The sequence below is a fragment of the Rhynchophorus ferrugineus genome, unplaced genomic scaffold, assembly GCF_030347505.1.
Source record: "Rhynchophorus ferrugineus isolate W39M unplaced genomic scaffold, kcgeb_rfMv2 rfM11, whole genome shotgun sequence".
NCBI lineage: Eukaryota > Metazoa > Arthropoda > Insecta > Coleoptera > Curculionidae > Rhynchophorus > Rhynchophorus ferrugineus.
This window is the reverse complement of record NW_027472590.1, coordinates 7,756,062-7,770,667: the sequence shown is the minus strand read 5'-3', so window position 1 is coordinate 7,770,667 and position 14,606 is coordinate 7,756,062. Positions and strand designations below refer to the sequence as shown.

Genomic DNA, 14,606 nt, shown 5'->3' with positions numbered 1-14,606 from the left:
AGGACAGCAGGATTCTAACCCGTGGCTATCGCAACAGTAGGAGGAGCGTCCTATCGCCTTTACCACTGCGCTACCAAGCCGGCACATAATATTTTTGATAGCATGTATCATATAGTATTCAACATAATAAGATACGCATACTGTTAAAGAGAAGCGACATATTTTTTGATTATTCCTGGTATAACAACTAAAATTTGAGAAAAAAATTTCTTCGACCCAAATTAACACCAGAAACCATGCACTAGCCGGGCCAGCGTCCGTTCTTATTCAAATATATGCAAAAACATCGACGCATATACCACTAATTTATCGTACGCCATTAAGAGATAACGGAATTCTCAAGCCGGCGTCGAAATCGCACTTAAACGCTTTTAAATTTCGGTTATTACCAGCCCACACTGAGGTTCTACATGCATCCGAGTACAAAAATAAACAAATTGAACGAGACTTGAAACCGAGATGGCCGGTATTCCGTGTGGTGTGCGGGCATTGCTTTTGATTTTGTTCTTTGTGTGCGATTCCAGCCAGTACAAATCGCCGCACATCATTTTTATCGTCGCCGATGATTTAGTAAGTAGAATTAACACTTTTTTTATAAATTGTTTACAAAACGGAGATAATAACTGATTATGGTGAAGGCACAGCTCCTCCACCAAAACAACACAATTACATGTATTAGTTAATACAAATTCGATATCGAAAATATTGCTTAACAGATTAGCCGTGACCTTAAAATCGGTATATTAACAAGATCCGATAAGGCTAGATTCAATCAAGTGGAAGTTATTTCAATGTCATTTATATTAGCAACCCGAAACTCAACAAAATTATACATATGTTCAATTAACTAAAATTAGACTAAAAGTCGAATAAAAATATCCCTGAATTGAATAAGCAAAGTGTCCGTTATTTCACGATATTATTTTCCTATATAAAATATTCAAACTTGTTTCGCAAAATCATTTTGATATTATTTTCACTCTAAAAATACCTTTATTGAGAAAGTTTGGTTTAATATATATTTTCGAATATTTCCTACAACTTTTTGAGCCAAAAGAACGATGTCCACTTGGTAACAATCCAATCATCGATCAATAAACTTTTGTTCAGCATTTTGAAGCCGTGTGAGAGCCAGGTCGTGCTGAATCGACCTAAACAAATGGTAATCAGAAGACTTTATGACTGTAGACTACTTCTCATTCGAGCTACAGCCATGTATCCTCCACAATTCTTGTAATGTATGACTAAGCGTTATCATGCAAGAAGATGATTTTGCATCTGCTACTCGCTATTGCTCGTTCAATTTCTTCAAAAGCCTTCGGTAGATACCTGCAGTAGTAGATTTATTCAGTTTTAGCAACTCGCAATATTCTACACCTTTCTGATCTGCACAGAAAGACTTGGCCATTTGAATGTCCTTCCTGAGCTAACCCATGACTTTTTACACCTGGGATTGTCGTAGCACTTTTCATAGCCGAAAAACAATGAAACCGCGATGTCGAAACGATGTCGGATCTGTCCCATCTCATGTAAACCTCTGGAAACATTATACTCACCAACTGCTAAACTGACTGTTTCAAGAATCTGTCCTGGGTTCAATAAATTTTGATGACAAAAATGCTATTGTGACCTTTCCATGTTTTGGCATTTGCATACATACATCTATTAATCAATATATGTTATAAAGTTGATCAAATTACATTCAATCCTTAACAAAAATCCTCTTGTTGTCTCGTAGGGATTTAATGACGTAGGTTTCCATGGATCCGGACAAATTCCCACACCCAACATTGATGCCCTAGCATACTCGGGATTGATCTTAAACAAGTACTACGTGAATCCAATATGTACCCCATCCAGGAGCGCCCTGATGACGGGCAAATACCCTATCCGCACGGGCATGCAACACACCGTGCTCTTCGGAGCGGAACCGAGGGGTTTGCCTTTGTCTGAAAAAATCCTGCCCCAGTATCTAAGGGAGTTAGGGTACGTGAACAGGATAGTCGGTAAATGGCACCTAGGCTCTTGGAGGAAGGAGTACACGCCCTTGTACCGGGGTTTCCAGTCTCATCTTGGTAAGAATTAGATTCTCCAATTCACTGCCTGACGACGGTCATTTCAGGTTACTGGACCGGTCACCAAGACTACTTTGACCACATCGCAATGGAGAACGGCCAGTGGGGCTTGGATATGAGACGCAACCTGTCCGTCGCTTACGATCTTCATGGTAAATACTCGACTGACGTCTTCACAGAGGAAGCAGTGAAGATAATCAAGGAACACAACCAAGAACATCCCCTGTTTTTATACATGGCTCATGCAGCGGTACATTCTGGCAACCCTTACAACCCTCTACCCGTATTGGACGCTGACGTCATGAAAATCAATGATATCGACGACTACAAGCGGAGACGCTTTGCAGGTAACTCCAACAACCCTTACGCGGAGCATAAACAGTTAATAGTCGATGAAAAATTTCAGCCATGATGAGCAAATTGGATCAGTCTGTCGGGGAAGTGGTGAAAGCCCTCCAGGATCAAGACATGCTGAAGAACAGTATTATTGTCTTCACCACTGACAACGGAGGACCTGCAGCCGGTTTCAACCTAAACGCCGCCTCCAACTACCCCCTGAGAGGGGTGAAAAATACTCTCTTCGAAGGTAATTTATGTATCAGTAAAACTTCGATTTCAATCTAAATCAGGTTGAATGTAGGTGGCGTCAGAGGGGCAGGGCTAGTTTGGTCTCCACTAATAGAAAAACCGTCGAGAGTTTCTAATCAGTTCATGCACATAGTTGACTGGTTACCTACCCTACTGGAAGCAGCTACAGGAGATATAACGTACGTATTGAACGAACTGCATAAAGGCATATCTCATATCTCAACATCATAAATATTATTTTCGAACAAAATGGTCTTCATATATATTGTATAAATCGTCACATATAATTTTATCGTCACCTGTGACTTAATAATCACAATTAACAAAATAATGATAAATATACGAGATATTTGGAGACGAAATGGTGAATGAGCTTCACCTTCACCAAAACAACACTATTATATTTTAAAGGATAATTTGTCATTATACTATGCAAACTACATATAATACTTTGATTACAATTCATAATATTCTTCAGCAATATAACGAACTTGGATGGAGTGAGTATATGGAAATCCCTATCTCTAGACCAACCATCTCCCCGAACAGAAGTTTTACACAATATTGATGACATTTACGGAAATGCTGCGATAACTATCGATGAGTGGAAACTAGTGCAAGGTTCCATATTTAAATAAAAACAATAACTGCATCGGAAACTGTTAATTAATTTGTAGGTTCCACTTATAGTGGACAATGGGACTTTTGGTATGGTCCTGACGGACGAAACTACCCCTACAATATAACCCTAGTACAAGAGAGTCTATCAGGTAAGGCTCTGGAAAGTATTAATCGAGGTACCCCGGAAAGTACCATAACCAAACTAAGAGAAGAAGCCACTGTGATATGTAATAATAGTCGGATAATATCTTGTAATGCTATCGAGAAGCCGTGTCTGTTCGACATCATCAGCGACCCCTGCGAATACCAAAATTTTGCGGAGAAGTATATACGAAACCAATATTAACTAAATGACTCCTTTACTATAATCCCTACATCATCAGGTATCCACATATCGTAGAAAAACTACAAACCAGATTAAAGGAATACAATGCCACTGCAATACCACCAGGAAATCTGCCATTGGACGAAAGAGGAAACCCAAAGTATTGGAACTATGTCTTTACGAATTTTGGAGACTATGACACAAACTCTATAATATTGATTTAGGTGTTTTAAGTAATATAATTAATGAATAAAAATGTTATAGTATTTTGTCTGAATATCAAGAAAAATAATCACTAACTCGGCAGCATTAGAAACGATAAAGTAGTGATATTTTGTAGAAATGTATTCAAGAGATAGTTTACCAAACTCTGCTCTTAAATAACAATAGCAAATAGTTCTCCAAAAAGTCATCTAAAGTAGTTATCTCTTAATGTTCTCGATATTTAATCAAGTTTTACTTTTGTAAAATATTAATCCCAAACTTTTTGAACAGCTTGATATAAAGAAACTTATTAAAAAACAGTTTCTTTATATAGAACTGAACTAGATTTGCTATAAGACTAAATAGATTGTAGTAGAAATAGATTGATTCAATTCATTTCATTCATTTTGATTTCAACACAAACTTGAAAGACAAACAAAAGTATCATAAAATAAATGTAGTAATATCATGTTTTATGGTTTAGTGTCACTTATTCTATAAACACCTGTTTCATATTTTATCATTAAAAGAACTGTATTCCATTTATATTCATCATATTCAACTCATAGTGTAATCAAGGATGATATAAATTGTTTTCGATTATTTTGACTCTTTTAGCATAATAATTATTTAGGTCTAGCATATTATTGTTAAAGAAGATTTTAAAAATGTCATTTCATAAAAACTGAAGCTATAAGTAACCTATAACCTATATAGTATTATCGTATTACGGCCTTTTTTGTGCCATATTTTTGTTTTTCGAAAATTAATTCTGAATAGTCAACACGTATTAAAGCAATAGCATTGCAATTCCAGTAAAGTAAAAGAACAACGTTATCCTCAAAGCACACTTAACAGTAACATATGTTCCACAGTAACATATGTTTAAGTATTCAACAATGATTATATTGATAGAACAGTTGAAAACAAAAAAAAAGTTTTACTATTCAAAGTAAGAAATGGTCATTATAAAAACACTATATGCTAAAGTACTGAGTATATAGAGTATATATTATTATATATATTAATTACATTTCACAAGAACGCAGAACATTCAATAACTGTTGAAGAGTTTTAATGCCGTTATAATAAAATGGTGAATGCGAGATTAAAATAATTTAATCCAAGTACATATTATTATTTATCCTTAATAATCTCCAAACGCCAAGACAATAAAATTTATGAGTGCTAATTTTTATCGAAACAAAGATTGGTACAATCTCGTCAATTTCAACAAGCACAGATAATATGAAGATTTTATATATTAACAACGAAATGGTGAAAGCGCCCGAATTTGGTATCAACAAAAGATCACACTTTCGGATATAGTTTAGATTTTTCTTATATAATAGCTTAATATAGATAAATTTTGTAAAGTTTCGATAATTCCTAATCTTATAAAACAGCCTATAACTTCTAAAAACTATGAATACTCCAATAATACATTTTTAAACACATTTTTTTGCCAGTTTTTTTTTTATTCATCATAATTCCCTTCCAGAGTGATACACTGATTATAGCTACCCTCCAACTTTTCGATACCATTTTTTGTAGTACGATTTGTCCTTTGCTTCAAAATAGGGCTCAGTTTCGGCGATCACCTCTTCATTCGACGAAAACTTCTTCCCAGCGAGCATTATTTTGAGATTGAGGACAGAAACTAGTCGCTGGGGGCGAAATCTAGAGAATACGGTGGATGAGTAAGCAATTAGAACCCCAATTCATGGATTTTTTACACGGTGCATTGTCTTGCATTTCGCCCTTCAAACGGTCCAATAACCCTATATAATAGTCGCTGTTGATGGTCCTTCCTTTTCAAGATAGTCAATGAAAATTAATCCATGCGCATTCCAAAATAAAGACGCCATAATCTTGCCAGCCGACTGTTGCGTTTTCCCATGCTTTGGGCCGGTTCATCGTGTATAGTCCACTCGGATGACTGTCGATTGGACTTCGGAGAGAAATGATGGAGCCATGTTTCATTCATTGTCACATATTGACGCAAAAACTTGGATTTGTTTCGCTTGATCATCTTCCAACACTGCTCCGAATCATCAACTCGTCGTTGTTTTTGGTCAAAAGTGAGATCGCGCGGCACCACAGAGCTTTCCCATACCCAAATATTCGTGAATGATATGATGTACACGTTCAGTTGATATCTTTAGAGTGTCTGATATTTCATTCAGTTTCAGTTTACGGCCATTCATAAAATCATTGTGGATTTATTTAATGTTTTCGTCGGTAACAACCTCTTTTGGGCGTCCACTGCGTTCACCGTCGTCGGTGCTCATTTCACTACGTCTAAACTTAGCATACCGATCCTTGATGGTTAATTTTCCTGGGGCGGTATCCGCAAATTCGACATCAAGCCAAGTTTTTATTTCAACTGTATTTTTCTCTTCGAAATGCAATATTTTATAGACACGTGAAATTCCCTTTTATCTATTTTTTCACAATAACAAAAGTTGCTTCACTCAAAATGCTATAATTCACAAACTAGTGATCAGACAGCTGTAAAATTTATACACATCTTTTGAGGATTAGGACTAACTAAAAAACATATGGATTTAATTCTAGTAGCGCCATCTACGTGTCAAGCCGAAGACTTTTCAATTGACCTGTTAAATTGGTGAATGCGAAGTCTGAAAAATGTTTATCCTAATAGAAGTTATCGTTCATCTGTAATGATCATACAATATAAGTACAACAATATTGTCGAAACTGAACTAACTTTGTTAGATCAACAATCACAAACACTACAGTTTATTACTTATAATAAAATGGCAAAGGCGTGCGAGTCATAGTTCAAATTCCTCCCTACAAATAGATTAATCTTAATCTAGTTTTAATTTTCGTTTTTCAATTTTTGACTTCGGAAAAACACTAAATAACTGTTGAAACAATAATAATAACCCAATATAAAATAAACTAATTTATCTAATAAAACCAGTAGGATTATATTAAGATATTCATTGCATAATTGATAACTACATAATTAAATAAATAGGGATAAATGGGATAATAATGAAAAATTCCAAGTGTCTAAAAAAGAAACTACAATGTTCTCTTAATTTTATTTTATTATTAAATTATAAAAAGACATCTAACCTAATCTAATCTAAATCGTATCTTCAACAGTACAATCTACGTTTGGACCTTCCTTAAAAAGTGTAATCTCTATGTACACAATTAAGTTACAAAGGAATTTCGGATTTACATCTATGTACAAAGAAATTTCGTGTAACATCTCTCATCCATTGCTGAGCAACTATTCAGGTTATGTACACGATCCGGGGAGTAAGGGATGGTCTCCGAAACGAAGGGGCGGAAAAGAAGAACCGATGAGACAGATCGAACGAGAGAGAAATGACAAATGGCGAAAAGTCAGCGGGATTGACGTCACGTGTGATCGAAAATTAGTCGTTATATGTACAGGATAGTTTAGACTTAACAAATTAACGTTTTCATATAAATAAATTTGACGCAAGTGGGATTAGTGGGAACGCGAGGGGGGATGGAGTGAGGCGGGAGGAATGGGACGCGGGAGGATAAATAAATGGCAACTGATTTAGATGAGGGAGGTGATCAGGCGAGCCTTGAAGTTGACCAATCGTTCGCTGGTTTGGGCTAAGCGCTGTAAAGAATGAAAAAACATTAGTAAAATATCACGCTCAGTTTATCTATCTATAGTGAGTTCTAGTGAAAAGATTGACATTTTTAACCAAAATCTTGTTCAGAGCATGAGGTCATTTAACTACCACATATATCACATTTTAAAATAAAAAAATGTGCTAAGATCAAAGAGATCAGGGGTTATCAATGTGCATTAATCAATATACCTAAAAATAATAAGCCAAAACGTTAGAGCATAATGAACTCAGACTGTGACGTGACTCACAGACGAAATTGGTGAACGTGATAATAAATGAGCTGTTATGCCAAAGAATACTGATGCTTTGGAAAGACTGATCATACAAAAACGTTTCATAATATAATATGAGATTAATGTCAGTATTAGTTCGATTAGCTTATAAAGATATTACATGATCATTTCAGCAAAAATTGCAGAATTGGTCATGACAACAAAGCCTGGAAAACCATTAAATGATGACCAAATTATCTACTAAAAAGTATTCAAGCTTTTGAAAAAGTTTGCCTCAAAAACTTAACACATAAACTGGCATCCTCCTCGACGGTAGATTAAATTGGAAACATCATGTTAGACAAAAAACACAGCAGATTAGTTAAGCAACTGTACTGGTAAGTCGCAAGATACTCTCAACTTGACATAAACTCAAAGAGATTGGTTTATCAGTCAATCATGAAACAAATTTGGACCTATGTGGTAAAAATATGAGTTCGCATTAAAATATCAAAGCAACTAGTGATCTAACGCTGTCAAAACAAAGTTCTACGATTAATTACCAATAAATATCGCTACGAAGTGATCCAAAATTTCGCCTTAAAATTTGAAATTAGGTTGATAATCACAGTAACATGGAAGCCATACAGTTACTGGATAACATACAAGAAATCACAGGATTGAACCAAATAACTCGAACAGATTTAGTGTATAAGTATATCCTCAACTTTAATTTAATTAGTTTAATTTTATTTTAATTTAGAAAATATATACTGATGTACATTCCTAATGTACATGTACACTCCCGTACATTCCGCAAGATATAATTAAGTAAACCACTAAGTATGTAGATATCTTCAACAGATCCTTCCAAAATTAAAGAAACAGATGAATATGTGCTACTGCTATAAATAAACTGGAGAGAAATAGAATTCAGGATGATAGGCTGGACCAAACCGTTGTAAATACAACTAAATTAATACTAATTGGTTCTTACACCGGCCTTGTACTAAAATGGTATTGCAGTTATTATTATTAAAAAGAACGTATTGAATAGAAAATAACGAATCTGAAAATAAAATTTAGACAGCATTGGACCAGAACCAGTAATACTGTTCAAATGTTTTAGAACAAGGTGTTGCTCAACATATTATCTTGGAATACACCCAATGATGTTCTAGATCAAGACCTAATGACCCCGGCACTCAAAAATTAATCAGTAGGCCCCCAGCAAATATACAAAAATACAAACTAAGAATAGTACAAAAAGAAATAATAGTAAAATTTGTTCTGTTGTTTTCCTACATGATTGATTGATTGAACCATTTCAAACGCCAAACACCATGACGGTGATATTACCCCTGATATTTGAAAAATAGTGCATTATACTAACTGCGCCATCTAAAATCAATATAGAGAAATAAAAGTAACTCCAGTATTTGTCCATAGATGGCGCATATTGTACGAGAAATGAAATATCAGAAACAAAACTTACAAGGATTAGATCCTGGATGAGATTAGCCAATCCTCGGTTGGCTATGACGAATAATCTGGTGATAGGTCCGGGAATGCCTTCGGTGTGACCATCTCCGCTCTTCTGGAGGTCCAATTCCGCTACGCCACCGGCGCCCGCGTCGTGCTCGTCAGATTCCTCGGTAGCGCCCGATCCTGCTACAAGCTGCGTGGAATAAGAAACGTCATTAATATCAGAGATGCCTTATGTCGAGCTATAGGTGACTCGTACATGCATTATACGCGCCCCAAAGTGGAATCAATTTACGTGGAAGCTTGATACCAATCTGTGCGCGGTTTTTTCGAATCCATTACTAATAATTACGACCTACAATTCCTTTACGTCCAACATATAACACTTACACGCTAACCGGTATACAACAATTTCCTTTCACAACAATTATATTATATTTTTAACCATAAACCACTCAACTACAGGCAGTTAGGTTTCAGGACTTTACGCGACCAAGCGGCGACAGATGTCGCGTCTGTAACAAAACGCCGCGATTATTTTCGGTTTTCTTCACACACAATAAACGTTATCGGCAAAAAATGAAAGGAATCATAAGTGAAAGTGAAATTCTTCTATTCAAACAAACTGAGACTGTGCGTTACGTAAGGTAATCGAACATCCTTCGCCTCTCATTTGAATAGATAGCGTTAAAATAAAAAACGTAATTAACTTGGCAAATATTTATTCTTCTATAGATGTCGAAAGGTTCGTCTTTAGTTCAGTCCAGTCCTTCAACCAGCGAGAAAAAGCGATTACTGGTGATATTGCTGAGAATAACTAGGTGAAATTGTTGATCTACTGTACGATCGTAAGGTAAAATGCCTGTATATCAATTACTTGTTACGTTCTATATACAAAAGTTCATGCAAGAGGAAGAAATATGTACAGTTGGTTCTAATTACAGTTGACTGAGAGAGATTCTGAAGAGATATACGTTTAATTAATTAAAAATATAAAATAATAAAATTACTTTGAATAGAAACCTATAGTCTATTCAAAATAACAGTGAAATCACGTCATCAATATGTTTTGATGTATTGTAAATGTAAAAATAGATAGAATATAGGTAGAATGTTGTCTGAAAAGTTCGAATATCTAACGGAATTAGCCTGCAGAAGTCGTTCGGTTGTCAAACGTCTGCAAAATTCTTCAAAATATTAGTTATAATAGCTACAGGTTATAAACCGGCTTGGCTTGGTTTGATACATTTTCAATTACTGCTTATTATTACTCTGATTGAAAATGCTGAAGCCAGACGGAACAGAGACGTCTCTAATCAGTTACTTCGAACAGCAACGAGATAATGGAAGCTCCCTCTTGCCAGCTAAATTTGTTAGAGAGGTAAACATTTTTACTGTAAATATTAAGGTGCTACGGTATTTATTTAAAATATTCTTTAGCGTGTTAGCAACTGCACTGAAAAAGCTCATTATAGATATATTGTTCCTCATTCTGGAAACAGGAATGGTTAATAATCCCTTCGGTTTGGATAAACTCGATCAGACATATTGAAGAAGAAATTGACACATAACGGAATTGTGAACAAATGCCAGATAGATTCAAAATTAACAGTTTAATTATTGACTTGATTGAAACTTTCTGGATATGGATTTCCAAGACTGGATGATGAAAGTGGAAACAACTAAAGGTGAGTATATAATTAATATACGAAAACTGTAGGAAATTTTATCGTAGAGTATGAGCGATTTATGTGCATATATATGTGTGTAATTGTTCAGAATATATATGAGCATTTGGTTAAAATCTATTAGGAGGTAAAGAATATTAATATAGATATGGCAAATGCAGTGAATAAATCTAGTTTTATCAAGAAATATTTATATAGATAGTAACAGAACAAACTAAGGAAAAATACAATGATATCAAAATGACTGTCCAAGGAAACACTGTATCGAAGGAAATAAGAACTAAGCGTAAAAATCAGATATGCTCTCTAATGAAAATAAACTATATTACTTGAATAAACAATTGTTAATTAGGTGGATTAGGCCTCCAGGGAATATCACTACATAAAAAAACGCACCTGGAGCCCTAATTCCTAACTTAAAAGATTATAACTGGAGAACTAATCGTACTTTTAAGTACCTGGATAATATATGCATTACACATACTGCACTATTAAAATGAACTAAAGCTCACAGTTGATGCTGCAACGTTTCGAAATTTCGACGTCATCGATTCAGATAACGTGAATCCACTGTCTTACTGAACCGACTATAGATGTATAGATATTGGTACTATCTAGTAATCCTAAAATAGTAAGACTTTTGAAATAACAAATCCTGTGGTTGTACCTGTATCTGAGTCCTCATTGTATCCAGGACTTCATTCCTTATTAACTTCAAGACAATGTCTTCGAATATACGGAGCTAAATTCGGCAAGTAAGGCGGTTGCAGAATGATATGACTTGAGTTTTTGACAAAAAATTTATGTCTTACGACGACTTACTATTTTATGATCACGATAGTATTAATATAGACCGATATATTGCTCAAAATCTCTCTGTAAATCGTAACGAAACAAAAAAACAACACCATTAGCTTAGCTAAAACAGCAAGTCATGTGAAACGTCAAGGGTCAAAGTCGCCGTCTGTCAAAATGAAACAAGTGAAGAGGCACGTTTCAGCGTCAGTAATCTAGCGCGTCGAGGCGCCGTCGTCCTGGTAGCAAGCCTGTTTTAGCTAGAGCCGAATAAGTAAGATTATGTACAGGTAGGTCGGTCGTTCTTCCTCCTGGCGCGCGGCCAGGGGGCGGAAGGACAAGCAGATATATACGGGAGGATGGGGATTAGGGGAGCAGCGTGCTGCGCAGTACCTTCGCCGGCAGTACTCTGGCCGAGAGGGTGGAGGAAGCCGTGGAAAGCGTCTTCGTGGCATCGGGTAGGGATGGTAACGTGAAGCTCCAAGAGCCCGCAGCGTCGTCAGTACCGGCCACCATCCTGTAGACGGTGCCCACGGTGCGCGCCGCCTTGTCAGCCGTACTCTAAACACTTTTAATCCTTCAGGTCGATAGATGGCGTTGATGTTACATTAATTTAAGCAGTTCACCATTCTTTATTTAAATATGCATTAATGAATTAGTAAACGGACAACAGTCAAGTCTTATGAGAGAGATGATTTGAGTTTAGTCACAGAACAGCTAGCATAGTATTAGGTGCGTGAAAAATTAATCCGCGCTTTTCAAACAACAGATAAGTAATTCTATTTAAAAGTGACAGTAATTTGCTCTTAATGTCGATGGAGAGTCGTTAAACATCTTCAGTAGGTCTGCCCTGAAGACCATATCACAATCGAAATCGATATTTTCTTCGAACAACCAAAATAAAAGTCATTTATTCAATGATATTTTTCTTTGATTTCTGTTAAAACATTAATTTACTCTAATTCTTTTTATTTTTCTTATTATTTATTCTTCTCTTTATTCTTCCGTACCTTCTCTTTCGCATTACTTACTTGTTCCCCTCTGTTCATTTTTTTAAAAAATAGAAATTGAATAACTATGAATTTTTATCTAACCCATGGGACGAAATGTCTCGGGCGTAACTCCGTAACGTAACTGTAATCAAGAGTCGCACAATCATTCCAGCGCCGCTCTAACATTTCAATACCACTTTTATAGAAAGATTTATCTTGTGCCTCAAAATAGGCCTGTAACCAGTTGCTGTCCACTCAGATGGCAATCATTTTGATTCCGGAGTGAAGTGATGGATCCATGTTTCCTCCATTGTCACATATCTATGCAAAAATTTCAGTTTGTTACGTTTCAACATGGCCACACACTGCTCAGAATCATCAACATGTTCTTGTTTTTGGTTAAGAGTGAGCAAACGCAGCACCCATTTTGAAAAAAGCTTTCTCATAGGCAAATGCTCAAGCAATATAAAACTAACACGTTATTTTATTATCTTTGCGATGTTAAGTAACTGACGCAACTTCACTGTTCGATTATTCAAAACGATTTTGTGGATTTTTGTGTTTTATGGTATTACCACCTCGTCTCCACTGCGTTCTACATCATCGGTGTATCTACGACCACGTTTGAACTCAGTAAACCAACGTTTTATTGTTGTTTCTGATGGAGCTGAGTACTTATAATACTTTTCAAGCTATTGCTTCGCTTGGGCAATATTTTTCCCATCAAGAAAAGAACTTGTTTTTGATCCATTTTTTTGAAAATAACCAAAGTAGTGTCACTCACAAACTTAGGAATCGAACGTCATGAAATTTTAACAGCTCTCTTTTGAAGGTTAGTACTAACTAAAAAAGCGGTGAATTCAATGAAACTAGCGCCCTCTATGTGTTAGTCCCGGGTCCTTTCAACCCATGTATTACCTCCGTATTGCTTACTCCCATCTCTTCTATTTTATTGTTCTGTTTTATCAGTAGAGAGTTCAATTAGTTAATTTCATAATATAGATACATTCAAGAAATTTATGATGTTTTATATTTAAATATTCAAAATACGGATTACTTTTTTCACGCACTTAATAATTAAAAACCCTTCAAAACATGTAAACGTCAAGTCGAAAATAACATTACAGTTACCAATCACTGTCAAATATTGACAGACCATATTTCGAAGAAATACTAAGATAGGTCCTTTCATTCGAAATAATTTCTACTATACACCTTTATGAAAAACTTAGACTAATATTGACAATCCAAGAATAGCTGGTTGTATTTAATTATATTCCAAAGACAATGATATGGATTGTTATTGATTTGTTTCCAAGCAAAATTTGATAAAAATTCGAAACATATTTCGAATTTACTACCATACACAGCAATATAATAATACTTAGCAAACAATATATTTTCCTAGACTCCATATAAACGGACTTTTTAACATGCCACAATAATGAAAGTAAGTAATCCATTAATATATAAAAATAATGAAACGACACATTATTTTTTAAAATAATAATCCAGTGAGCTGAATAACAAATAAACCATTTTTATATTACAATGGAAAAAATTGGTGTCCTATAAAATATTGATGAATTAAATAACCAATAACCACATAAATAATATTAACTGACAGAAACCAAAGGTCGAAAATCATCTAGCCAGAACCTATGTATAAATTAATTTAATTTAATCCATTGCCTTGCCAAAAAAAAACAATAAGATTGTGGTGAACTTGATGAATGATTAGTGAATAAGTGATTTTCAATCAACCATCAAATTATTAGAACACTGTTCAATTAAATGATATAGCAACAGGATTATATAGATTAAGAATGTTATAGTTCGTTATAGTCGAAACTACTTGAATTTATTAATTTTGTTGGTGATTTAATCAAAAATTCACCATCCTGTGTAATGATCAAGAACAACAAAAAGATCAAAGTACAGTCTTACATAATCTCAAAAATTTTAAAGTGA

General features: G+C 35.0%; 2 protein-coding genes across 9 annotated transcripts in view; one reads left to right on the top strand and one right to left on the bottom strand.

Moving 5' to 3' along the window:
* Nucleotides 1-341: 341 nt before the first annotated feature.
* LOC143204740 (arylsulfatase B) lies at nucleotides 342-5,270 on the top strand. Its single transcript, XM_076417510.1, has 8 exons — nucleotides 342-570; nucleotides 1,739-2,075; nucleotides 2,123-2,422; nucleotides 2,482-2,661; nucleotides 2,716-2,842; nucleotides 3,142-3,284; nucleotides 3,341-3,608; nucleotides 3,668-5,270. Exons 1-8 carry the CDS (start codon nucleotides 460-462, stop codon nucleotides 3,831-3,833), a joined length of 1,632 nt encoding a protein of 543 aa, XP_076273625.1. The 5' UTR covers nucleotides 342-459; the 3' UTR covers nucleotides 3,834-5,270.
* Nucleotides 5,271-7,236: 1,966 nt separating this feature from the next.
* LOC143204739 (uncharacterized) overlaps nucleotides 7,237-14,606 on the bottom strand; it is a 31,866-nt gene continuing 24,496 nt past the window's right edge. For 7 of the 8 annotated variants that reach the window (XM_076417501.1, XM_076417508.1, XM_076417504.1 and 4 more), the window contains exons 6-8: nucleotides 12,037-12,204; nucleotides 9,171-9,353; nucleotides 7,237-7,447 (exon numbers count right to left, since the gene is read on the bottom strand). In XM_076417501.1, the coding sequence (XP_076273616.1) occupies nucleotides 7,382-7,447; nucleotides 9,171-9,353; nucleotides 12,037-12,204 (417 nt within the window). In that variant the 3' untranslated portion in view covers nucleotides 7,237-7,381. The remainder of the gene's footprint in view (nucleotides 7,448-9,170; nucleotides 9,354-12,036; nucleotides 12,205-14,606) is intronic. The other variant, XM_076417509.1, reaches the window with a different exon arrangement.

What these genes read in the sequence shown, in the direction of transcription:
- LOC143204740 (XM_076417510.1), top strand. Translation starts at nt 460, where the DNA reads ATGGCCGGTATTCCGTGTGGTGTGCGGGCATTGCTTTTGATTTTGTTC. An exon ending in GCAGCTACAGGAGATATAAC is followed by an intron (nt 2,843 to 3,141) that starts GTACGTATTGAA and finishes AATATTCTTCAG; the next exon opens with CAATATAACGAACTTGGATG. An exon ending in TGAGTGGAAACTAGTGCAAG is followed by an intron (nt 3,285 to 3,340) that starts GTTCCATATTTA and finishes ATTAATTTGTAG; the next exon opens with GTTCCACTTATAGTGGACAA.